We start from the raw sequence: 27,871 nt of genomic DNA, 5'->3' as shown, positions 1-27,871 counted from the left end.
CACAGACACCTTTGACCTTCAAAATTTCGTGTGGACAACAGAAACATTTCTTGCATGCTGTTTTGTCAAACTATATTTTTATGGTGTTTTAATTAGAATTGAGAGGGACATATGCTCGCTTTTTTGGGCCTTGGTGTAGGAACCACTGTCTTGTCAACCAATACTTTGCAATGTATTTATTTCAATTTATATTGTTGAATCCATCTGTTTCTGACAGCATTGTATTTGAACATTTGAGGAGAAGCCACCTTTGTGTTAGAAGGCTGTACCTGATAATCTACTACTATACTTTAGCCATTTATAGGTGCTGTAAAAATGCAGAACAAAATAATTGCAGCATCTTCCCCAAAGAGATTATAATCTACGTTGCACCGTTGTAACTTTGCATACTTAATCACTTACTGCAGTGCATAGTGGCATGACATCAGGGACTATATACCCAAGAGGAGCCTTTAGGAAAGATTTATGCATGTGAGAGCGTCACTGATTTGTAGTACTACTTTGAAGTTGTGTGAATGTGACCTAAATTCGGGAAGATCAGTTCTTTTAGTTTATCCTCTCTAAATCTATAGTACAGTCTATCGCTGTAGGAATACTAAAGAAAATACAAATTTTACATATTCTTATCGGATTTCACATTAACACAGACAAAAAAAAGGAGAAAGCTACTGCTAAAATAATTCTTTAATTATACTTCATATTTAACTATTTAAGTTAAGTAGTTAATAGGTTAAGAACTATTTAAGCTGCTTTAAATTTTTTTTTTAGATTGAATACGTTTTGCTACAAGTTGGTGTAGCAGATGTTTTAAATGTGGCATATATATATATTTATATGTGTGTGTGTGTATATATATGTGTGTGTGTATATACATACATACATATATATATATATATATATATATTTTTTTTTTTTACTTAAAATGCTTGCGAATAACATACTGAATGTTGCTACGCTTTTTGTGTTATACCTGGAATATACCTGGAACTATCAGTTGTGGGGTAGTGGAGGCTAAGTGAGAAAACTGGAAATTACTAAGGATCTTTTAAAACTTGCAAAGATGAAAATGGAAAGAGATGAGAGAGGTAATATCAAAATGGTTGTCTTAATGTTAAGAAAATATGAAGAAAATTGTTTTATAATTCCCTTTTATAATTTCATGTTTTAGTTAGTGATATATCTTACTCATATTTTTAAAAATTTACTACTGCAGGTTTTTCATATCTAACAGTTAAGATACGTATTACCCTTTCCCAGGAGTATTTTGGAGCAATGGCGAAGGAAGAGGAAAGATACACCCACCCATTTTGTGTAGATGAACTGCTTAAATTCTGTGTCTTGATTAGAAAAGCTAAACTCTAGTTTGTCCTTAGTTGCCCTTAATTGAAGACTGGTTGAGGAAACCTCAAAATCAAGATAAATGTTGCTGCTTACATGTGACTTGCTACTAGAAAATTTATAGCCATTAGTGTAACTTTGGGAGATCTTGGAAATTCTGAAGACAGAATGCAAACTTAGTTCTTGCTAATGTAAGCAAAGAGTTGAAAAATGCATTACACTGTTAGGCTTATACTAAGTAGGTTTTTTTCTGTGAATTTTTGTAAAAGTTGATATGTTAGTTGGTATCTTAGGATATATGGTATGATACGTTGTGAAACAACTGGATAGCAAGGGCCTGGCTTGCTAATGGTATGGATTATATCCTTGATACTCTTTCTTAAATTTAGTCAAGTTAAATTTTTGCTAGAGTTACAATAGACCAAGCCAATAATAATAATAATAAAGTTTTAACAAAGGAGAGCTTAAGTGGCTGGTCAGAAGTCAAAGTGTAACTGACTTGTATTGGAGGGATAAACATCTGATTTTGATGGCTTTTGCTATCAGATTGGTGCTTCCTGTTTACAGAACTCTTCGTATATCCACAGAGCCCTCAAAATCTTTCCTGCTAAGGAATGCCTGGCTTAAAGAGTGAGAGCTGTTTAAACAGCAGGTGGTGAGAAAACCAATGGCAGATGTGCTTCTCTCATCCTTTCTGAGAGTCAATTTATTATGGATAATGCACGGTTGATGATTGAATTGGAGGTGAAAGAAATTAAGTTTAGACTTTTGCAAATTGGGATTGTTATCTTCAGAAGAAGAATGCTGAAGCTTGGTACACAGTGCAAGAATGGTACTCGGTAAACACACCTTTCATACACAAGAACAGAGGATTTTATTACTCATCGTTCCTTTAAAATGTAGCCAAGTTTGTGGAATGTAGACTTAGAGTAAATGTCTGTGTCATCTCACTGGCAGGAAATCTAGGCTATTAACAATGGCTGTGTTATGAATTGTAGTTTAAAATTTCTTGTAAAGCATTAAAATAAGGATCTGAAAAACATGGATGGAATCTGATATTCTATCCTTCAGAAGAAAAATATTTTTAAATCTTTCTATATTCTTGTTTTTTTAATTGTACTTCAATTTACATATGAACAAGGTATACTACTGCTTATAACAATAAGATAATTTTCTAATACTAGAAAACCATTTTCTGTTAGTTTTGGGGAAATTAGTAGAAAACAAAACTAAATTTAAAGGTGGGTTCTAGCTGAAGACAAAGTCTTAAGTTCTTGCAAGATTTAGATTCTTTCCAGGATGTAGGAAAAAGAATGCAATGGATAATCTCTCAGAGAAGGCAGATATTCAGCACTTTTATTTATTTATTTATTGCTTAGCCTTTTGTTATGTTATTGTCATTTCATTTGAGAGATGTGACAGTAGTTGAGAGAGTAGTTCTAAAAATATTTATAACTCCTTGGAGGCACTCACCTGATTTTGAAAGTAGAGTCTGCTAAGATCAGTTTTTTGTTCCAATGTTGTTCATGGATTCAGAATCACAGAATGGTTGAGGTTGGAAGGGACCTCTGGAGATCATCTGGTTCAACCTCCCTGCTCCAACAGGGTCACCTAGAGTGTGTTAGACAGGATCACATCCAGGCAGGTTTTGAATATCTCCGGAGAAGGAGACTCCATAACCTCTCTGGGCAACCTGTTCCAGTGCTCTGTCCCTCTCACAGTAAAGAAATTCCTCCTCATATTCAGGCGGAACTGCCTGTGGTTCAGTTCATTCCCTTTGCCTGTGTCCTGTTACTTGGCATCACTCAAAAGAGTCCAGCCCCATCCTCTTGACCCTGCCCTTAAGGTATTTTTAGGCATTGATAAGACCCCCCCCCCTCAGTCTTCTCTTCCCCAGGCTGAACAGGCCCAGCTCTCGCAGCCGTTCCTCATAGGGCAGGTGCTCCAGCCCTCTGATCATCTTTGTAGCCCATTGCTGGACTCTCTGCAGTAGCTCCATGTCTCTCTTGTACTGGGGAGCCCAGAATTAGACACAGTACTTGATGTGACCTCACCAGAGCTGAGTAGAGGGGCAGGATCACCTCTGTTGACCTGCTGGCAACACTCTTCCTAATGCACCCCAGGAGACCATTGGCCTCCTTGGCTACAAGGGCACATTGCTGGCTGAATGGCAGCTCAGCCTTCTAGGGTATCAGCCACTCCTAGTTTAGTATCATCAACAAACTTGCTGAGGAGGCACCACTCTGTACCTTCATCTAGGTCATTGAGGAATAAGTTGAACAGGATGGGACCCAGTACTGAGCCTTGGGGACCCCACTAGCTCCAGACCTCCAACTAGACTCTGCTGCTGATGGCGACACTCTGAGCTCTTCCTTTCAGCCAGTTCTCAATCCACCTCATGGTCCACTCATCTAACCCACACTTCCTGACCTTCTCTGGGAGGATGTTATGGGAGACAGTGTCAAAAGCCTTGCTGAAGTCAAGGTCCACAATGTCCACTGCTCTCCCCTCATCTACCCAGCCAGTCATGCCATCATAGAAGGCTCTCAGATTGGTTAAGCAGGCTTTCCCCTTGGTGAATCCCTGCTGGCTACTCCTGATCACCTTCTTCTCCTCCATATGCCTGGAGATGACATCCAGAAGGAGCTGTTCCATCCCCTTTCCAGGGATGGAGGTGAGGCTGACTGGCCAATAGTTGCCTGGGTCCTCCTGCTTGCCCTTTTTGAAGACTGGAGTGACATTGGCTTTCTTCCAGTCCTCAGGCACCTCTCCGGTTCTCCAGGACCTTTCAAAGATGATGGAGAGCAGCCTGGCAGCAACATCCGCCAGCTCCCTCAGTACCCGTGGGTGCATCCCATTATGGCCCATCGATTTGTGGATGATCATTGCAAATAGAAATGCTGAAGCATGCAACGACTTGCCTACCAACGTTGTGAAGACAGATGTCTTGAGAAGCATCAGGCTTTCCCCAGTGTGTCCTGTCATACTGAACAAGTGCTGTGATACAATGGTGCTGCAATGCTATTTATGCCCTACATGGTTTACCAGGAAATGTATGCTGATTGATCGTCTCTCTTCTTGTGATACTACATGTAACAACTGTGTGCTACCTACTTTCCTTTAGTGGAAATAATAACTTGGATTTTTCTTCTCTACCCAGTTACTAATCCTCACTGAATATGCATAAGTCTAGGTTTTTTTGAAGCCTCCCTCCGCCAATAGGTTAAAAAGGTTATTTGGGATGAGGAGGCTGCCTAGTGGACACACAGTGCAGGAATTTAATTTCCCTTAGAAATCAATGTAGAAAGAAATCACTTGAAACCCGTTTTCTGTGTCCCTTGGGTATGATACTGGGCACATGAAGGATCTTAATTTTCAAGAAATCATGTAATTTGAGGAAGATTGGCCTAAAATGACGTTAAACTCTGAAATGAAGAACCTAGTTAGCTCTAATTTCTTCGGAATTTATGTAGCCAAAAGATGATGTTATCCTGTGCCAGAAAAAACTTTACTAGGAGGAAAGAGTGGTGTAAGATTATCAGTTGTATTACATTGCTGAAAATGCAACTTGCATTTCTTTGTCCTTTCTTTTACTAACATACCTCTTGCGTGAATGGGAAGCTACACAGTAGTAACTTCACAGCCATTAGTACTATGTACCCTATAGTACTATGTGTTACACACATACATACCAGTGCATGTGCATGGGCATAAATGTACATACATATGTGTCTTGCACATTCAGGAAAAAAGAAAAATAACTTTACCGTATAGGCAATCACATTTGAAATCCATTTTTCTTTCTTATGAATGCTGGTTAAAGGTATATCCATAGTATTAACAGTCGTATTTTTTACAGTTGCTAATCAAATATATAAAAAATATTTTTATCCACCCCTGTAGTCGTAAGGATATCTGTTCTGTACAGTAGGTGTGAAATGTGCTTTATTATTATTCATTTATTATTTATTACTCATTTATCATAATACATAACACCATAAGCAAAGTATTATTCTGGTTTCTATCAAAAGCTAGTGAACATAATTCTAGCAAATATATTTGTTGTTCTAAAAAACACATCTGTGTGGGAATTCTTTCTTTGTAATTATTTTTGTGTTAACAGCATGAAATAGAGTAGCTGTTAGCAATTTGAAAAATAAAGATTTAAACATGTTTTTTGAACGTTTCAAGTGTAACTTAACTGATAGCTCAAATGAAAATTTTCTATTATTTTTTGATGTTTGAAAAAAAAGCAAAATTTCTGCAACTTCCTCTGCTGAGATTTCTTTCTCTGCAGATTGTTGCAAAAGGCTAGTTTATAATAGAGTGATGAAACTGAAACATTTTCTTGTAGAAATATCATGCCAAATACGTATCTTGGGAGGAGTTTGGACAATCAGGAATCATAGAACATGAAATTCCCAATTATGGGTTATGCTTGTTGGTGGCCTCATACTTAAGGAGCTTTAAGACTGCCAGCAACTGCCGTTACGAGGTGTGTTGCTTTCTCTACTGAGGTGCTGTATAACTCTAAGCTTTGTAATGTCCTTGGTGGTTTGAGGGTGAGGGAACCATGAGGGAAGCATGCTTCTCTCTCTCTCTCTCTTTTTTTTTTTTTTTTCCCCGCAGAAGACAGAGTTGACAAAAGAATGAAGTGATCCCAAAGTTTCATAGAATGTATTTCGTCTATATTAAGTAAGAATTTGATGAGACCACCCTTTTAAGTTTTCAGAAATTTGTATCTGGTGGTAGACAGAGTTGAACGTGCCTCTTCATTATTTGTAAGTTAAAAAGCAACTGAAAAAATGACACAACATGTTGATAATATACCAGGATTTGTCTCAGTCCTGCCTGTGCTTCTCCTTACAAGGACATTGGGATTCACTGTCCTCAGTTGTTTAATTTCTTAAAATCTTATCTATAAAGTTTGAAAGTACAGGTGTTCTTTTTGCAACTTCTTTAAAAGTCAACCTTACTCTAAACAGATGTTTCAAATAATTTATTTATCATAAAATATAAATGTCTATAGTATAGACATACAATAAAATATAATCAGACAATGAAATGTCTGATTTCAGATACTTCTGCTTAAAACATTTAACCAACAATCTTGCATTTATTGCTTATATATTCTTCTAATATTTATTTAAAATGTTAATTTGAAGTTTATAACCGGACCTGATTTATAACAGAAGCAGGGAGTAGCAAATGGCTTCACTTCAACACATTCTGTACAAAAGCTGACAAAGTCCAGTGGCGTAGGTGAACTGCAGATTACCGAACAGAAAAGATCTGAATTTCACTCAATACAGCACAATAAAAATCAGAACTGTTTAGTTGCACTTTCTTAAAACTAGGAGTTGGTAAAACACGTAATTGCTTACACCACTCCACAGGAAATGTTTAGACCAAAGTTCTGAAGACTTTGAAAATGAATATAGACAGCGAAGCCGGTAATGATTTTTCTGCTATGGAAGTGTATGAATGTGAAACATCTGATGAACAGCTGGTTAAGTGTAAATAAAAGACTTCTTTTGCAGTTTAGTGTCAAATCTGTGCAAGGCTGGATCCGTCCTTTCAAACAAATGAGGAAAAAAAAAAGTATGGGAATGGGAAATGAACAATTCATCGTGCTCCCACGCTCTAGAGGACTCTGAATCGTGGGAGCAGTTTAACTTGGAAGAGATGTAGAGCAAAAATTGTTCTTTACGTGTAGGTGTAGCTCCTCCGGAACAAGGCTAAACGTTGAGGCAAGTACTTGCCTTAACGTTTGTGAAATCCGTGTGCTGTGTCCCTGCTCTGAGGCTGAAGCTGAGCCGTGGGGCTCAGCTACGGCTGCTCGCGCAGAATTCGATCGGATCGGTGGATGTGGCGTTGCCGTGAGGATACGTCTGCTTGTTTTTAAGAGACGATTATTATAGATTAATAAGGAACAAAATACGTAAACACAAACTTGATAATACTTTCCACATGTCAGATAACAGTAACAGAGGGAAATGTGTTTCTAAAACAAATTTGTTTTGTAGAACGCAATCTTTGTTACTAGGGAGGGGTGAGGACTAAGACTGAAAGCTTGGAGGTTTTTTTTCCTCTTCCTTCTCTCCGATGCGGACCAACAGTCAGTGCTAATATTATTAGCTAATGCCATAGTTTGTCAGGTTTGGCTTTTTTCATGCCAAATTCTTCCACATTATGTAAATAGGGAGGAACAATGAATTTCCTGAGACTTAAACCGGCATTATTAATAGCCCAGATTTTTGTAGTTTTATCATTAGCAAGCTGTTAGCTCAAAGTTTTGTCTGGCAATTATATTTTATTACAGTAAAAAAAGTACAACTAGAAGATATATTTTAATTTTTGCTGAATTCTTAATTATATAGCAAGATCACTTTTAGGAAGACAGCAAGCAAAAATGATGCAGGAGCAGAGAAGCCAAATTATTTTCTCCTTCTAATGAGAAACCATTATGATGTTAGTATACATAGCAAAATTTCAGGTACACCTTTTGCTTTCGGTTTGAATGTAATTAAATATAATGTATATGAAAAAATACCAGTACTTAACAGTGTTATCTTGTATAGAAGTCTGTGCTACTCTTTCTTCTCGATGACATGGCTATAACAAAAGGATTTTTAGAACAAATTTAATGAAATATGTTCCTAAACTTTGAATTCATGACGTTTTGAGAATACTCAAATTAGATCCTGTGTATGTTGCATGGATTTAGTTTAAAAATGAAGCATAGTATTTTTTTTTTGTGTGTGCCTTTGTTTTGACAGGTTTAATAATGGATGCATGCTATTCAGCTGTGTAGTGTTCTGCTTAATGCAGAACTATTTGTTTACACTGCATTCTGTGTTAAAATATATTCTTTAGCATAACTGTAATTCCCAGTAATAAGTCTGCATAGTCAAAAAAATCTTTGTTTTAAAAAAACATTTAAAATTTTGAATCCTTCTTTTATTTTTTTTTAATTGCTTTGATTGGGTGAATAAAAAGCTTTCACTTGTTTTAAAGAATGTGCCATTTAGCATGTATTTAATTTGGTTTAGAGTTTGGTTTATTTAATTTTGATTTTTAAGGGGAGAGAAACAGCCTCTCTGAATTTACTATAGTGACTGTAGTATTACTATTGTAAGCAACCGTTTTTTACTGCCACCATTTAGATGTTAATTCCCCACTACTAGTTACCCTAAGGCATGTTGTTTGTTTCTGTATGAGCCAAGTACTATGGTTATGTGTGATCCTTACAAAGTTGGTACAGTAGGGCCTGGTCTAGTTTGGGGCTCTGTGCATTATTACAAGAAGTTTTTTTAAAAAAAAACAAAAATAAGTTTGGCTAAACTTGTGTTATTCTCAAGGATGCTAGTCTGCTTTGCTTATCTGGTGTGTTTTATGATTACTAAAGATGAAAGTATACTTTTCCATGCTTTTATTATTCACACTGTTAAATTAATCCTGATTTTGAATTTCTTAGTTGAAATTACATTAGAGTGACCGTTAGTTTCAGGAGAGGCTGAATTAGTCTTCTAGGTATTTAGTCTGTAGCACAGAATTCGAAGCCTTTGGGTTTTGCAAGTGAAGCTTCCACATAATGTAGTCATTAACTTGATTCGGCACACACTTGCGTATACATTTAAGGCAATATGACCAAGAGTGTGTTTGAAGTACAAAATTCTATAAATATTTGCAGAATTTGGATTTTCATGGTCTTAGTTCTGCATGTAGTACACCTCTTAGCATGAGTGTACGTCTCTTAGGTAGTATATCTCTTGGGATGAAATTAAAAGCTTAAGAATTTCTCTTTTCATGCTTTAAAAATTATTTTTAAAACTTTTTTTTTTAAAAAAGCTCGTACAGTACATAATCTGACTGATTGCTTTTCTCATTCTGAATTTGACTGAAAAGAATTCATGTTTTGTTTTATTTTTCTCTTTTAAACCTGAAAAATAGATTAATAATGTTTCTGGACATAGACTGGCCAGGAAAAACACAAGGTCAAAGTTACCATATCAGAGTGGTATAGCAGAATGCCAGCCTAATGGAAACAGTTATAGATTATGGCAGGCTATTCTAGAAAGAAGTATGTAGTGTTTCTTCCTTTTTTCTTTTTTTCCCCCTCCTCTACTATGTGTAGGATAGGAATATTGCATAGAAGAATGTGTTAAGACTCTGCCTAAGAATTCAAGTTAATTTATTGCAAAGAAATTCTCTAAAAATTAAAAGAATCTAATAAAAATGTAACAGTAAATGTTTTGCCGCTCTTCACACAAGAAGTATACAGCTATGTCTTTTCTTGAAGCTTAAATAGAGATAGAATAGCATATGCAAGTTGCTCAGGTTACTGAAAATTTGATCAGTTGTTGGTGAGACATAGCAGACCAAAATATTAGAGAAATTAAGAGATTTGGGATTGGTTTATTTACAGACTTTCCTTTCATGCCCTCTTTCCTGAGTGTGGAAGGAAGAAAACCTCTTAAAAAAAAAAAAAAAAAAAAAAAAAAAAAAAAAAAAAAAAAAAAGATTAAGGCCACGTAAGCATTTCTGGAACCAGAAATTAATGGCATGAAGTCTGTAATCCAGTAGTTACTCTTTGTTTTCTCTGCACATTACTACAGTCTTAGTGTTTGAGTATGGCCTAAAATGTGCTGTCTGGTTCATTTGCTGTGTTATGAATTAGAATGTGTTTAACCATTCTAATTAAAGAGATTATTAGTATTTTTGTGAGCACAATAAAATGATCATTGACAAGCCCTAGAAAGAGGAGGAGAAATACTGCCTAGAAAAAAATCGTAACTTTTTTTTGTCTCTCTGCAGTGATTTTTTACCACAGCATAGCTCATAGCCTGGATAATTTATGCAATTCAATATAAGGTAAAGTTGACAGATCAAGTTTCAGTTAAGATGTTGTCTTTGAAGGACCTAAGTTTCTGAAATGGAGATTAAAGGATGTCTGCTACTAAGCACTCCCCCCCCCCCCACCCAAATTGCTTGTGGGAATCTGAACGCACGCTTAGCTGGTGTTTGGTTAAGGCAGTAAAAGCACAAAAGGTACATTTAACGTCTTGGAAAGGCTGAAGTAGGAGACTTAGATTTGAATGGTAAAACTTACCAACTTCCCAAGCCTGACATCTGTAACATATATTTTTCTGTTTTATTATCTCGTGTGCTATGATTAGCTGTATTCTAGGTTCACAGGGCTTTGGTTGCCGTAGATGAGTGGTAACTCAAGAGGTGTGATCAGCACCTAGTAAGAGTTCTTGGGCAAAGCAAATAGCACTTAAATGATGATATCTCTATTTATATTAGGTCAAATAATATTGTTTGTTAAGCATGCTAGATTTGTTTGGACTACAATATGGACTTCTACTGTAATGACCACCTTGCTTTGCTTGTGAACATGACTGCTGTTACCTTCAGAGAGAACATGGTAATACTTGTAGTTTTTCTTACAGTAAGACTTCAAGTTAGTTTTATTGTTAGTTGTGACAATTTGTATTAAAGGAGTAGTTTGAGTCATGGGAATAGCTGTGGGCTAATCAAAGGAATATTGGCGGACTGGGCTGTAGATATGCTTTAAACTTCTTGTAGCTAGAAATGCCTTTCACAGTGTCTGTGTTAGGTGTAGTGTATTAATTTATTTAAAAGAATAAAAAAGAAATATATGAAATGCTTGTAATTGTATTTCAGTTTTGTTACAAATGTGCAGCTAGAATCTACTTGGACTTAAGTGTAAGAACAGACTTAACTTTGTGGCTCAAGACATTTTAAGTCATATTTAAATCATACTATTCTTCTTATATTTAAAACTATAGGAATCTGATTTCAGATTACAAACAAGAAAAAGAATGCTTCAGCTTGATTCAACAGCTTTAAAACTTTTCCAGCTTCTGACAGATTGTATTCTTAAATTAACAATAAAAAACTACTTAGAAGTAGGATATCTTTGGCTTTTCTGTCAATATTCATAAAACAGCAAGGAAGGCTATCATAGCAGTTTGTTCATTCTCTATACAAAGTGCTCTTTGGGAAAAATGAGCAAACTATTAAAGTGACCCAATTTTGCTTAATTTGTTTCGTATGTGACCATCTTTATATTAATTATAATAGAGAAGAAACTAAATATTAAGAGCCCCTTGTTCTTTTTAACTTGACAGTCCTCTTTTCATGGTTATATCTTTCTTGATCCAATAACAAATGGTTATGCACTCACAAATTTAATTTCCAAATATTGTTATTAAATGTCACAGACTGCTGTGAACAGAGCATGAAAAAAAGTATTTTATTTTCACTTGAACTGTATGCTAAAGCAAAATTTCACAAAAAATTCTAATTTGCATTAGACTGGTTTGCCTAAAGGATAATTTTGATACAGTGTATCTACTGTCTGTTTCAGAAGAGGGGTTTCACTGGTGTGTAGCCTCTTGAGGTTCACTAGGTCTCCTAGAGCAGTTTCAAATCGGAGTGCAATGGCTCCAGCTGGCCGGGTTTTGCCATTTCCTGCAGTGTGAGTGATATTTGATCTGGTATTAATGTGCTGGGAATTTGAGTCATGCTAAAATCCAGACAGTTCCGAGTTTCGAGTTTGAGATGTTCAGATATCTGTTTTCCACAGAAATAAAGCACAGAAGGTTCACATCATGTGATTCTAAAATTTTCCAATTCAGAATTTTGTGTTACTTCTCCAGAAAAGATGTGAAGATGATCACAACATGTCACTTGCTAAGTTTAAATATTTTTATGTTTAAATACTTTTCCTGCTTTAGTCTGGTGTTTTCCTTTCTATTTTGAACAAAATAATGAATATTCAGTTTTCCATTTTAAAGCTGTCTTGGCAATTTTCAGTGTTATCTTTGCCAGTCATACAAGGAAAGTCTAAATTTTCATGAACCATGAGATCTCTTTAGAAAATTACTTACTAGAAACAATAGGGAAATAAAGGGTTTCTGTAAAACCACTAGGTGATCTGACAGTCTTTTCAACCCTTACTGACAAAGAGAAGGATAGGAAAGTCAAATAAGAAAAAGAATTCCCCCAAAACTATTCCTTTCTTCAAATGATTCTCCCCAATAATTTTGCCCAGGTTCGCCTTTTCTAGCCAATGAAGATGGTGTGCTCGGAGGTGTGATCGTTCTTCGGTCTTGCAGATGTGCAGCAGAGCCTGACTCCTCACAAGAAAAACCAACTTTACTAGGTAAGGATTTTTAATGTATTTTTGTTTTAGGCTAAATGCTAGCTCAAAGCAGAAGATGAAATAAAAATTAGATGTATGTGTTTACCATTGTTTAAAAGCCACTGAGAGAATAAAAATAAATTTAAAACATTTGAAATAATAAAACTTTAGAAAGTGAAATAGTAGTTTTAGCCTTGTTTGTTAAAACTGTGGAAAGACCATTCCTTCTAAGTTGCTGTTTCTGAGCAGAAATGTGATTTTGAGGGATGTGTGGAGTCTTTCTGAAAACACGATGTAGAAGTAATGGTTGTTTGGTAGGGGGATATGGGAGGGGTTTTGTTCTTCATACAAAGGATCACATTTTTGGCTGAGAAAAATTTGTATGACTGTTTACTGCTTTTCAGTGGCCTATGTGTCAAAAATGCTGTCTAAATTTTTTTATTTCTCATTGCTGAGGGACAAAATGTGAATATTTGGTAGATAGGCTTGAAATTTGGAAGGAAAGTTGTTTTATGGTTAGAAGTTTTTTGTTATACCCAGGAAAATCTGTTCAGATAAGCCGCAAATTTTATTCGCGTATGTACACAACCAGAGTACTTCTTTATATTGAGACTACCAAAAAACCTGATTTTTGACTCTATAGCTATCTGGTTTAAAAGGGTATGAGATTTACAGCCTTTCAGCACTGTCTGTGTCCTAGGAAAAATAGGTGGTCATCAGCCTCACTGATTTACAGCAGAACAAGCATGTTGTAGTAAACTGGCACGTGTTTTTTCTTAGTTAACGAACAGCGAGGAAACTGAGCTCTGTAGGCTGCTAGCAGAGGTGGGTGGAAACACAGTCCTCCCCTTTCAAGGCAGGGAATGAGAACTGGGGACATGTGAATTATTTTGGCATTCCACTTGTACCACGGCTTTTACCGAGGGGTTTCTCAAATGTGGGCACACGTGTCTGGTCAGTGCTCTCTGCTTATCTATTGGGTCACATGGAACTGTGAATTATATATGTAATTCTCTGTGCTGCCAGTTAGAAATGTTGTCCTTTTGCATAAACCGCTGTTCTGTTATTGTTTCCTCTAGTGTTTCATGAATAGCTGCCAACAGCGTTGCAGATTTGACGTATGAATTTTCAGTTTAAGGTGTTGTAGGTTTTATATCTTTTTCAGATCTGACGTGGCAAATTTGATCGCCTAATCTGACCGTGTATTAAGGCAGGTTGTAGAATCTCACCTGGTAATTTTTGAATTGGATAATTTCTTTTAAATTTAGGAGCTATTGTTTAGAAAGGTATCTCGTCTTTTCTTAATTCATTAATGCTTTTGTCCCAGTAAATCCTAGCACTGCGTCGTCCGAGTTTGCCTGCTCACAGGCAGCCTGCAGTAGTGAGTGCTGAAGATGAGCCAGTAGATACATTCTTAGTGATTGGTTAACCCACACAAACTCCAGTATTTATTCCTGTCTTCCTTAATCAGGAGGTTAGGGTCAAATTATTGCAGTTGCACACAATAAGGTATATGTTATCTTTTGGGTTTTTTTTTTCCCATATTACACCTTACTGACTTACATTTTCTTTAAATTTCGTGTACAATTCTGTGTTTGTCAACTTGAGTCTAATTCCTCCCGTCATGTGATCTACTCTAGCCAATAATTTTGCTCAGTATGGTTAGTAAAAAATTAATGTTTCTGTACCTGGCAATCCAATTTATGTGGGCTTTATGCTTTTGATCGATATCTGTTCCGTAATGTTTTCATATAGCATGAAACATGCTGATAAAGACCTGAAAAAATCAGCGTTCACTAATGCTTCCCACAAGTGAAACAGTGGACTTAAGACCTAGACTGTGACTGTACTAGCTGTCTGAAGGATAATACTTTTTATTAATAAAATTCTCTTAACAGCATCTGGGGCTAACACAGTTGAAGAGAAAATTCTGCTGTGGTTAGGGAAAAATAAATATGTGTTGATACCATTCCTCCTTCTTGGTGCTATGGCAGTTTGCACCCCCCCCCTTTTTTTTGGTAGCATCTGTATGATCAAATTTTCAGAATCAGTTTTATTTGTTGATTGAGCTTTATTCTCCTCAGGTATTCGTGTCTGTTAGGCTAGATCCTGTTTCTGTCTTGTGAATATCATTTGAAGTACAATGAAATGAAATACAAAAAATCGTGAGAAAAATCTGTCATTCAATGGTGCTAAAATGTTTGTGAGTACTGAAAGTCAAATTCCTTAGGAAATGATGTGAGTAGTAGAAGAAAAGATGTAGATAAGTGCTCTTAAATATTACAAGATCAGTTTTTAGCTACCTTTTGAACATTTTTATAATTAAACTATTTTTATTACTGTTCATTAAGCTATTTTAATTATTTTTTTCTGTCATAAACATGAATTACAAATTACTTGAAAGATAAAATTCTTAAAATAGAACTCTAGAAATGCACTATTGTCTTTTGTGGGAAGTGGAGTCGGGGGCATGTTTTGGGGGTTTTGTTTGTTTGCTTGTTTTAAGTACTCTGCCTAAATAAAATGTAAACTAGTATAAACTACCCATTACTTTTTTAATGCAAGTGTTTATACTAGGAAGAACTACATTTAAATATTCATAGTGTTTCAAGTCTTGCTCCACAAATAGTTCCTGTGCAAGCTGTTGGGAGTGATGTGAATTCTAAAATGAGATTACCAAGATCTTCCCTAAAGTGATAGTCAGCCCTGGATAGGATAAGAATAGTTATTTTGAAACGATAAAGTGTCAGGAGCAGTTTTCATGCTGCACTACTTAGATTTGTAACTGAGCGTAATATTAAAGTCTTACTACAGAATTTGAATCCCCTGTGGTGTGTTGTGAGTGGATCCCCGGTTCCCTTCCAGCCTTCTATAGCTACTGCATATTTGGTTGAGCCAAGCTGTAGAAGAAAGGTATTTTTTTAAAAAAATTTGCCCAAAGGTGCCTTTCTTTTTATACTAGAGCAATACATCCTCTTTGTAGTGTTTTGTTTATATGGCTACAAAGAACCAGAGATTTGAGATGTGAATCCTTAACACTTCTGTTGGTGATTCTAGGGTAATAGTGACAGATGACTTGGGGGTTTTGGAAGGCTTGATTGGGAAAAGGATGTAGAAATAGCTTTTGTGTGTTACATTTTTTGGAGTTAGCAATCCAATAGCTTTTCTTTAAAAAAAAAAAAAAAAAAAAAAAAAAAAAGCTACAGGTGAGAAGATTTCATGCTGTTATTAATGTTTTTAATTAAAAAAAATAATATTTCTGAGGAAGTTGACTGCCTCTAGAAGCCTTTGACAATCATCTTTGTGTTTCTTTCAACTATTTGGAAGCCAACACTGTCTAATAAATGGTGCCGACTCCTGAGTCGGGAAACAGGGTTGCTCAGCAGAGAATGCTGCAAGTTTGATTTACTATTTTCACATTCAGGAATGGAATAACTGTGATGTTATTGATGTAGGAGAGAGTATCCTGCAGCATAAATCCTATCTCTAGAGAGGAGTTAAGAAAATGAAAATGCAAGTTGGATTAAACAAGAGCAAAGAAGATCTGCTTAACTTTCAATGTCTTGTCTTTGGAAGTGAGAGTAATATCTAGTATTCATCTAATATTTGACATTGATGTAAGGAAACACTTTCCTGTTGAGAAGGTTCAGTATTGTTTCCTCAAACCCAACAAAGAAAACCCCAGTACATTGATTTGATGGAATATCATTGATTGATTTTTCTAAGTAAAGACTGTTTTTTGTTGATTCTGGTTTTCTTTCCATGGAAGTAAGATTCTTACAGCATAGATATTTTTAAAGACATTTTTTATGTAGCTCAGAAATTTACTACACTATAGCATATAATGAGTAAATGTACAACTTTACATATGTAGTGTTTGTGTAGCTTTGACTGAAGATAAGTTATGCAGTACTGAAGGAGTCTGGCTATATATAGAATAACTAACTGCCTTTATTGCAGGAATATATATATGTTAAATATTATATATATATTATTTATATATAAAATATATATAAAAATTTGATGAAATATCTTCAGAAAAATAATTATGTAATTTAGTTTCTTGTATTACTTTTAACAGCTAGCAATAATCATATTCCATGCTCTTCCTCTGCTTCCCGAAAGAAAGGAGGAGATTGCATCTGTTCTTGACATAATTTATTGTACTTTTGGGATCAGGACTTGCTCTGTGTTCTCCAGACATTTCTCTTGCTTATTGTGCAGGATTTTTCTAGATCCATCAGACAACTCTCCTGCTTGTTCTGGGATTATTTTGGTTTCATCGGATCTCTTTCCTGCTTACTCTGTGTCTTTGGGTCTTACCTTACAGATTTTATTACTTAGGCATGTTTTTCTGTGCCTCATTTGTGCAGCTATACCACCAATCTCCCTTTTGTGGTCACGTATAACACACTTTGTTTAGCTGTGTGACAAATTGCTTGTGGCTGGTTGTGCTGTAGGTAGTGTTACAATGTGACAGAAGGCTTATACACAGTCGGTGGTTACGCTGTTGTAGTGTGCTTTTGTCTGGGTTCAAAGCAAGTAATGCTGATCGTATCCGCTTTTCCTTTATGGGCGGAACAGGTCTCTTCTTTAAATGTCTGCTCTACATTTTAACTATAATTGCAGTTTATAGATTTCTCATCTTGAAGGCTCAATATTACTTCAGTAACTTTCACTTTCTGAGTAATAATTTTACAATATGTGACTGCAAACATAACAGAAAAAAATTGTTGATTGTTTGATAGCTGTTTCTTTTTTAGATTAAATTATACTAATGAGTAATTCTTCTTAAGTCTTGTGAGATCTTGTTGTGGTTTTTTTTTTTTTCTTTTCTTTCCCGGACCATATTTTAAGCTAAGTTTAATTGTTCCTCAAGATTCCAATCTTGTTAAACTGCATCTTATTCTGGAAACAAATTCATTTATTTGTGACTTGTTGCATTTTTCTTTCTAGTGGAATTTCTGTGGAGCCATACAACTGAGAGCATGTGTGTAGGATATATGTCTGCACAGGATGGCAAAGCTAAGGTAAGCCCTGGATAGGTTGGAATACGTGAGAATTAGTGCAGAAGCTAAGGGTAATTTATAGAGTGTAATATATATTGAATGCCAATTTTTAAGAGAAGGGAGAAAGTGCATAAGCCATTAAATGGATAGAGCATTTCTAATGCCTTGTCCATTTTTTCAATTGTAGCAGTTAATAAACCTACACTAATATACATAATACATCAGGAAAACATGCCACACACTAATGTACTTCCATTGCCTTCCCTGACAGTTACTGTATTTGAATAAATTTGTCCAGCTTGATTCAGTTATGTTGACCATTTAGAGTGATGCAGTATTTCTCTGTGGATATATCTTCTTTTGGCTAAAGCAGTTGCATTAGCAAGGAAGAAAGGAGTGGATATAAAATAAAAACTTCGGGCTAGTTCCTAGAACAGCATCTATCATAAGCAGATCGGATATTGACATCCATGTTTTCATTTTCTTGGGGTTTAATTAAAATTGTATTGGGAATGAGAGAAATAATGTAATGTTAAAATTGAGTTTAGCAGTGGAAACCGGAAAAAAACCTTAACATGAAATAGTGATGAGTAACCAAAAGGAAGAGAGGAACCACCTGTTCTCAGGAGTATAGTACTGAAGGTGGTGTGATTCAGCAACTGTTGCATTCAGGGAAGGTATTTGGGCAATAAGATCATGGGAGAAGTTGAAATGCAAGCAGAGAATAACTTCTGTAGATGTTTATAAATGTACAGCTGTGTATATTCAGGACAAAGTGATTAGTCACAACTTGTTGCAGAAAGTGACAAAAAATGGAAAATGAACTAATTAAGAGGAAGATTCACTGATATCGTTAAAATAATGGGAAGGAAGGATTTACGGGAATACTCTGCATGAACTACAGGAGGAGATGACAACCAAGGAGATCCTGGCAGATAAGAGGAAGACTTCCAGTGTTTTGATGGCAGAGTTTATAGAAGGGTGAATTTTAAACCCTGAAAAGAGAAAGAATTTTTGTGAGGATCCTGATTTACTGACTGCCTACAGAAATGGCTGCTTGTGTCTCAACGGCGAAAGAAGTTTCAGTCATTAGCAGTGGGAGGGGTGGAGGACTGGAAAAGAGAAGGATTTGGGTTTGTTTTGCTTTGTTGTTTTTACTGGATTTCATTAGAGACACAAATATAAAAGAGGGTGTGTATGAGATAAGTGAAAGAATGTACAGAAGAAAGAAATCAGCATCAGATAATTTTACACACCAAAACCAGAATAACATGCTGGCCAAGCACTGGGAACTGCTGAGTTCATCTGAGGAGTGAATATGGATAGAAGGAAAGACAAGAATGCCTCAGAAGGAAAAGGAGGATAGAAAGCAGCTGGCGAAAGAAGTGCTTGTAGAGGTATTAGTGATGTACTCTTTCCTGACATATAGAGAGTTCTTTCTAGTTAATTGTTTGTGGAATAAGGTGTGTTATTACTTGGATTTTTTTTAATATTTATTTTAGATTTTATTAGAAAAGGGTCCAACCTAAAAGCTCGGGTTGAACTCAGTGAAACTATAGCAAGCTCAGCTGCAGATGTTCTGGTCTTAATTAATCAACTTAAAATTCATTATATTATCTTTACAGTGAAATAGGGAGAATTATTAGGATGTGAAATGTTAAATGATTATTATGTGTACACCTGCATCTGGCTTATATGGTAAGGCTCAAAAGCTGTTTCTGAGGAAATATTATTGTTTTTCTCCTGATAGTGTCTCTCTAATTAGTAAATATGAAATCTGTCTGGTAATGACTACTAGCATGACAGTGCCGTGCCCAGAGATGTTTTCCTACTCACAGTTGCAACATTTGACATCTGGTGTACATTGTTTTCATACTGCTGGTAAATACTTCAGCTGGTAATTTTGATTGTGCTGACAGAAACAGCTGCTCTGCCTGGTTCACTTTTAAATTATGTTTTTGACCTTCATTGAAGAGTTAATCCCCCTCCCTTTCTTCCTCCTTTGAGTCTGTGGCCACAAATGCTTTCCAGAGAAAAACCACAAATGCTGCTGACTTCTATTGATCAAAAAGTCTTCTGTCATAAAAGCTGGAATTTTATTCTGTTACAACTAGTGCTCAGTTATAGATGGAAAACTGAGCTTGAAATAGAACACAATGTATTTCAAGAAAAAAAAAGAAATGAAAAAAGAAGAACAATCCTCAGAATAACAGTTTTGGTGCAGTTAAATTTGAGTACTTACCATGAAAGAATAATTGTGTAAGGATTCATAAAATATAAAATATCACTTGTATATGGGTGCATATATAGCAAACTTATGGTCAGGCAACTTATAGAGAAGCATCTTGTTTTTCTGTTCCATCTGCATTGGTAAAGAGTTTCAGTTTTTTTTCTTCCACCAGTTCAGGACTCAAGTTTTATTCTTAAACCAGGGGATGGTCACAGTGGCTGATTTTGAGCTGGTTAGTATTAATAAAGAAGAAAATAGTGGATATATTTGCAGCAATATTTTTAGAGTGAGAAGTTTTTGAAGTGTGTAGTATTGTGAATTAGACCGTTCTAATATTTGAACCATAATTATGAAAAGAGATGCACACTACGTTCAAAACGGTCCTGCTTTGTAATCTTAGTGTGATTCTTTGTGTTTTGGAAGTTAATTCATTTTCAAACTAGGACATAGTCAGTGGTGGTCCTGAATCCCACACTAAGATTGTGGCGATATTGGAGGCCTTTCTTCCAAGGCACTTAGACTCTTATAAGCTGGATACCAGCTTGCCTAGAAAAACTGCATGCTTGAGAGGCGGAAACATACTCAACTAATTAACTGTCAGCAACTCATTGAAAAAAAAAAAAAAGAAAAAAAAGAAAAGGGAAACAGGAAAGTGGGACCAGAGACTTGAAGTGGTATGTACATCCTGTCCTATGGTGCTTCTAGCTTTTTGTACTGTGAGCTCTCCAAGTACTGATCTGGCACAAGCCTTGCAATGAGGGCTTATTTCATACAGATTTAGGAGACGCTGCGAGAAGACTGAGTTCTACAGGCTGCCGTTTCACCTACGAATGGGGCGGCCTGAGAGCGCACTTGCCAGCCTAAATGCAGAAAATGGCTGAGCCAGCAAGAGGCGGAGGACAGGTTTGCATTGTGACTAATAATTGTTTGGGTCAAGGTACGCTTTCCACAAAGGTGTCTGGTCTACGTTGCTTCCACATCAGGCCTGTTCCACAGGGAGGTGAATGAACCTCCCAAGATCCCCTGAAGGATGCTCTTGCGTTACCTTCTGTATATGGTGCAGTTGTCACGTAGTCTGACATACAAGCATTTCTAACCATTGGGGTAGTTGTTAAATATTCTAGTCTTCTGTGCAAGTTTCTGCCTACAGTTGTGAAAATCAATAGAAAATATTGCTCTTTGGACTTCCCCTGCACTTATCCTGCTCCTTTTGTACTGGTAACTATTGTGTCAGGAAAGGTTAAGTTTTCTAGACTGAAGGACTGGAAAGTTAAATGTCTTAATGAACTGAGGAAGTTTGTTTGTTCCTTTGTCTCACTGTGATGTTGACTCATGAATTACGTGATATAAATTCAAGATCTTCGACAAGTTCTTAGCCCTTTTAGATCTCCTGCCCAAATTTTCTTCCTTTTCTGAGATACAGAATAGCCTTCCAGATGTTGTTTATGAATCCATAACAGATCCAGCAGCTGATCTTAGCTAAGATCATCAAGTAAGAAGGTCACTCTGTTACCAGAGGTCAGGCCTGTTTAAGAATATTTTGACAACTTTCGATTAATCAGTTCCAATTTTCCTAAACTATCTGCCTGAGCTGAAGGAACCCAGGTTTCCTAGCTATGTTAAGATCTTCTGAATGTCCATCATGGTTCGTATGGTGTCTTCATTTTCTCTGGACACAGCAGAGCCTCCTGTTGCAGCTAGGTCATGCCTTGAGAGCTTAAGTAATTTTGTTGTTGCCACTGGGAAAACATCTCTGGCCTAATGACTGTGGTGTTGCTTCCTGGAGCTCCATCCGTACCTTCACTGGTGATGTACAAAGTTTGGTAGAGCATTTGGTAGAGCAGTCTCACAGTGTCAATTTGCATGAGGGGCTTTGAGACTTTCTGCCACATAATTTGAGAGGGGGAAAGCTGACTCCTTGAGTTCAGCCATACTGTGAATTTTAGGTGTAAATGGAGAGCTGGAAGGAAAGGAGGTTAGCAGGTAGGTCACAAGTGACTCGACTCCTCTGAATTACACAATGCTCACATCTCCTTGTTCCCTGTCTGCTTTTCCCCTCTGAGGCACTAAAAGGAGTTCTTCGTTCTCAAGTGACAGTGCAGTGTTCACCTGCAGTGTACGTCCAAATGGCACCTCTTGAAAAGCCTGGCTAAGGGCAAAGGCAATCTTCCTTTGAGAAGTGCTGCTGTTGTGCATGTTTAGTGTTGTGTATCTGCATGATCGTTCAAGCTGGAGCCCTTTTAGCGCTAGCAGCACCTGCAGAGTATTTGCTCACTCATTGCCCTTGACGTTGTGCGTGGAGTATAGGTTGGCAGGATGTGCCATAGGACTTCTTTTTTCCTGAATCTCCACTTGCTGCTGTTACCTTAATAACATAGAATTGGTGATGAGGAATAACATTTTTCCTTAAAAATAGATGTGTTTTCAGTGGTTTTTGAAGCCTGATCGCTTCCTTCCAAGAGGAAAAAAAAAAATCAAAACTCAATATTAACACTATGCATTTTTAGTCCTGCATTATCTGTATGTATTTGAAATAATTTTTCAGCATAGTATGATTCTTATGAAGGCAGTAGTTACACATTTACTGTGTAACTCCTGTTTAATTAGGGAACTATAATGGAGTTTCATAGGCTAACTTGTGAGCATACACATGCTCTGGTTGTACCTGGTACAACTTACTTGATTGCCTTGCATGTCTATTTTCCCAAAATAAAATAGTTAAATTATTACTAAGTTATGTTGACTAAGCCCAGTTTAGTCACTAATAGATTTCTGGATAGACAGTTCATGGTTCTTACTTCTGCTGGCAATTTTCCTCCATTTAGTTTTTGATTAGGCTTTCAAATAAAACTTAATTCTTCATGCTTTTATAACCAGCTTCACTCTTCCATGTATTCCTCAGCAGATTTATTTATTTTATTTTAAAAATATGCTTTTGAGGAGGATGGGAAAAGACTGGTAGGGAGGAAACAGTCTGCTTGTCTGAGCTGTTCTTTTAGTGCTCTCAGTTAACTACTTGGACCTTGCAGTTGTTCACACAGTTTCTGGTATTTTTTTGATGTTGTCTTCCATTGACGCTGTATTCTTATCATATGTAATATGAAGCTGAAACAAAATAAAGTTGTAAAAAGCAAAATCCCCCCCCCCCCCCCCCCAAACAGCACATGACCACCAACGACTGAGTCTGCAATACAGAAATGAAAACCATTGGGAACCTGCAGGAAGTACCTGTGGTATGTTGTAACTGCAGGTGTGAGTTAGGGTCAGGACACAAATGTGAAGTATCAATTATGGTAACGTGTAGAAAATACTAAATTTAAAGTGGGGTTCTCAAGAAAATAATTTCATATTTGATATAATTTTTTTTAACCCTGACGGAGTCCTTTTTGCCTTGCAACAAGGTTTTGCAAAATATTTAGCTGTTTAATTCCAATTTAAATTAATGCATGTTTGTTATCTTAATACGTTTATAAATCTGGCATAATTCTGTAGCGGTGTGTGCTATATATTGAAGCAGTGCTTTAAAAAAAAGGTAACAGAATATTTACTAGATGCAAATTAGTGCTATTGCACCCACTGATTAACTCTTACATATCAAAATTGTACTAAATGTATTTATAACTTAAGCTGAAAATTTTAAAAAAGTTTTCTGTTGTAAATAAAATTCACCATAATTAGCTGTCTTTTCCTTCAGTATTTACTACAATGAAAGATTGAAATTAGTTTCATAACAATTTTTATCCTGGAAACGATAATATTTTTTCATCAATTGTGATTTTTTAAAAAAAGGCAGTTTCCAGATCAATATTGCATTTCTAAACTGTTTTAAACAGGAATGTTTAAATATGTGTGTTTAAAGCCTTGCTAACCCAAGGAAACCAAGGATTTGGTTGCCATTTTAAGTCTTTTTGACTTGCCCTATACTCTGTCCTTACAACATAAATTACTAAGCTTTATCTTATGGCAGTTTTTTGCAAACTCAATATACCATTCTTTCCATTTTTTGATGAACCAAACTCTGGTTGCTTTGCAAGATCGGGAGAGCCGGTAGTGGAACGTGTTTTGTTGCGTGTTGCTGTGTTTGCAAACATCCATCAATGACAACTGCAGTCTCTACACCGAGAGTCGTGATTGCAAACCGAAACTTCATCTTTCAAAACAAATCTCATTTTCCAGTTTTTAGAAATATAGTGGACAGTGAGACCATTTACAGTTCACTCTTTCTGTTGAGATGTTAAGTATTGTTATCAGAGAGATTTTAATCAACTTTACTAACTGGACAATATAGCAAAATTACTTTCCTCTATGTCTAAAGTGGTATTATGACAAACTGATTACAGTGGTCACTGTTGGATTTTCTGGTAACAAGCTTCTGTATTTCACCTTGTGAGTAGTAAGGTTTGTGAAAATCCCTTGTCAAGAGAAGGGCAACCCCCCAGTGCTTGCTGGGTGAAGAAATACATCTTGGAAGGATCTTACTTCTAATTCTATTTTGAAAATTAGTGGAAAAACTTACTGAGTCGCTTTAGTTAACAGCAACACTAAGTCAAATAACTTATTCATTTCACACTACAGAGACGCTCTTTTAAGTTCATAAGACAGGAAAAGAATATGTCACATACTTCTGCTTTTAATCTGCACTCTTGTCTGGAGATTAGGGAATAATTCAGAAATTCTTACTTGAAAAGAACTCTGCATACAGTAGAGTACCAGGTTCTCTCATAAAAGATACAGTATTTATACTACCTGGAAATAACCTTCAGTGCTGAGATACCAGTTAAAATATTTGGCTCATAGATCTTCACAGAAATGAAGATGGGAAAACAAGTTCAAGTTCTGGGGCCGAGTTCTTATATAAACCCCAGTTCTGAAACTTTCCTCATATTTGACTATTGTACCTTAGGACAGAGTGGACGAGATTGCATATCTAGGTATATGAATGTAAATGCAAGTACCTGACTTAACATTTGCAACTCTGAGTAGTAAAAATCACATTTTAAAATATGTGGTAGTATTTTAGAATACCCCTACAGAAACCTGGAGTAAAGAGCTGAATATTGGTTGGTGCATCGTTTTAGATGTTTCATTTTATATATGAATGATTTATTTGAAAATGCTTTAGTTTTTGACTTTCTTAAAAATTGTTTCTTTCTAATGCATTATACTATTGTTTTTAGGTACAGAAATAGTGTTTAGTAATTTATTTAACCCACAGAATGAATTTGAGCTTGGAAAACTGTTGGCTTCTTCAACAACTTGTATTGAAAATCCCTATTCTCCCCACCTGGGAGCTGGATACGTTCCGTGTGCATGTCTGCCCTGTGCCAACACGGGCAATCAGTCTGGCACCCCTCTTTTTTTGAAAGTTCTTCCAAAAGTGAATTGCACGTAGGGTAAATTATTCTGATAGCAGCAGCCTGCTTCCAGTTGCCGCTATTTTGCGAGGCACCTTCTGCTGTCATGTGGCATGTGCATGTTCAAGCTGTGATGGAGGAGAGCTTTCCAGGAGAGGGATCAGCAGAGGATGGCTGTTGCTGCCAGAACAGGCTATTGCTGCCTGGAAAAGAGGTTGAGAGTAAGTGGACAGATGGTTCTCATGATGGGAGCGTGTACCCATCTATAAAGTTTGTACTCTTCTGAGTGATACCAAATTTCCAAAGATCATATGGGGATGGTGTTCTTTTTTTTTTTTTTTTTTTTTTTTTTTCTTTAAGAAGTAAGGTTCTAGAAAGCAAATTTAATTAAGTACATGATGTCCTTGGTCTCTGTTTCATTATATTTCATCTCAGCAGTATAATGAATGGAAAAAGGTTGTTTTATAAATTATCCTGTCCAAGGGACATCTTGAGAATGTAATAATAAAAAAAAAGAAAGAAAGAAAAAAAAGGGGGAAAAAAAAAAAGGAAAGAAAACCCAAAACTCATGAAGTACTCCCTAGATTTGCTTAAGAACTAAATGTGCTGCCATCTGGTAGTTGTACTCTGTCCTTTTGGCAGTGGTTGATAGACTTCAATTTCCTCATGCAGCGCTGTTTTTTGGCTTAAACATGGTATTCATTGTACACAGTATTTATGCTTTTAATAAAAAAAAATGAAGCTATCGTGACATACTAATATTCTTATATGAATAAAAGGAGGTGACTAGCTCTTTACAGACTTCTTTATTTTTTAAAAAAGAAAAGGAGTTCTTCATTCTTGATGTTAGTTTACCTCGAGGTTGTTTTGGAATCTTTATCAAAGAGACATGAAGTAAAGTAAGTCTTGACACAACTTGTAATATTAAAAAGAAGGTAATACTAAAAATGTGTAACTTAAAAGTGTATCAAATGTAGTTGGTGAAAAGATGAAATCATATGTTGTCCCTGTAGTAGTTAATACCTGTTCCAGGGCAGCGTGACCTATTTGTTTTGGACTTGCAGAGTGGTGGGAAGCTTTCCAGGGCACATAGGAGTCTGAGATGTTTTGTGTTGCATGGGCAATGTCTGTAGCATTGGGTTGCTGTGTGGTTTTAATTCGGTGAGGGGGAAAGGAGGGTTGGGGAATCTTTCTGATGGCAGGTACATAGAGCAGGAACCAGTGGCTGAGGGGTGGTTAGCTTGACTGTGCTTTTAAGGAGAAAGGAAAAAAATAAAATCAAGTATTTCGTGTAACATTTATCTTTCTCCTCTTGTAAACTGGGCATGGGATTTCCCCTCTGATGTACAGGCAGAGATCTGGGGTAACTAGGTTCTTTCCTAGTCCATTCTCTCAGGACCGATGCTTCTGCTGGCCCCTTACCAACCTCATATTTTTTTTCAGGGACACTATTTATGACAGAATGGATAAGATTTATTTTTACGGATATCTGGACATTCATTCCCAAACTATCTTCACTTAGTATACAGCTTTCCCCAGAAGAACAAAATTTGCCCAAAGTATAAAGTTTGCCAAAAAGTTCCATGGAACTGAGTCAAGAATTAATTCAAGAAAATTTTTTCTTTTCCTGTTTTTGTGCTCCTAGGCACGATTTCCCCCATATGTGGGTCCATTCAGCTTGTGAAGCTGACAGACTAATATAATTCAATTAAAAGCCATCCAGTGTTGTTGTTTGTTTGTTTGTTTTTTATGTTTTTCATAATTTACTGAACATTCTAGACTTAATGTAAAATATGATGTTGGAATATAAAAATGTAACAAACTGTACAAATAAGTTCTGTGGTTGCATTTAAAAATGTCGTGTTCTTTGTTATTAATTGCTAGAATTCATTCTTGTGGCTAAGAATAAGGATGATATAAGAGTTCACTTGCGAATTTATATGAAGGCATGACAATTTTATCTTTTCATCTTACCTGTTATATAACAGGCATTTATTGGTGAAAGTAATATCAAGTAGTCAATGTAGAACAGCAACAGTATTTGCTCCATGATACAAAGTATGCAGTATGCATACTTCTTCATCTGCGTATGTATAAATGTGTGTATGATATACATAGATAAATAGATAGCCAAGTAAGCTGTGCTTAAATTACAAATATTTGACTATCTCCTTATCTCCTGCTTATATTATTATTTTTTTCCATTTCTTGCACAAGATCTTATTGGGATATTATATTTAACTAATATTTAAAATAACAATTTTTAAGTTTAATGTGGATTCAATAACTGCTTCTATTTTGCTCCAGCAATTACTTCAGGATGTGCTAGGCATTTGAATTTGCTTGGTTATGGGATAAGCCAAACTTCTGTAAAAAGTTAAAAAGTTAATTCATAACTTGGACCAGAAAACCAATTTGCACAAATCATGTCTGTTGTAGTTATAACAAAAAAAAAAAAAAAAAAAAAAAAAAAAAAAAAGATTAATGATAATCAAGATAGTGCTAAGATTTCTTCTGTCTGAGTAACAAGTTTCCTGTCTTGGGCTACTGAGCGGAGTCTTTGGGCTTCAGTGCTTTTTATTGTATTGCTACTGTGGTCTGTTATTAACCCCGCCTGCCTGATCCCGCTTATAAGCGATGCCTGATTCAGATTAGACTGATTTGCTCTGACTGGGGTATCTCACTAAACAGTCAATGGCGTTGTTCTACTGAGAAAAGGTTGTTTCTGTCCCCTTTGCAATGCTTTTACGCTGTCATGCCATCCCAC

General features: G+C 36.1%; 1 protein-coding gene across 4 annotated transcripts in view; it reads left to right on the top strand.

Moving 5' to 3' along the window:
- The window catches only part of TASP1 (taspase 1), a 95,493-nt gene that overhangs the window by 64,154 nt on the left and 3,468 nt on the right, over positions 1 to 27,871 (top strand). For 3 of the 4 annotated variants that reach the window (XM_062573509.1, XM_062573508.1, XM_062573511.1), the window contains 2 exons: positions 12,422 to 12,532; positions 17,468 to 17,541. In XM_062573509.1, the coding sequence (XP_062429493.1) occupies positions 12,422 to 12,532; positions 17,468 to 17,541 (185 nt within the window). The remainder of the gene's footprint in view (positions 1 to 12,421; positions 12,533 to 17,467; positions 17,542 to 27,871) is intronic. The other variant, XM_062573510.1, reaches the window with a different exon arrangement.

The sequence above is a fragment of the Rhea pennata genome, chromosome 3 (genome assembly GCF_028389875.1).
Source record: "Rhea pennata isolate bPtePen1 chromosome 3, bPtePen1.pri, whole genome shotgun sequence".
Lineage (NCBI taxonomy): Eukaryota > Metazoa > Chordata > Aves > Rheiformes > Rheidae > Rhea > Rhea pennata.
This window is presented reverse-complemented; position numbering and strand designations above follow the sequence as displayed.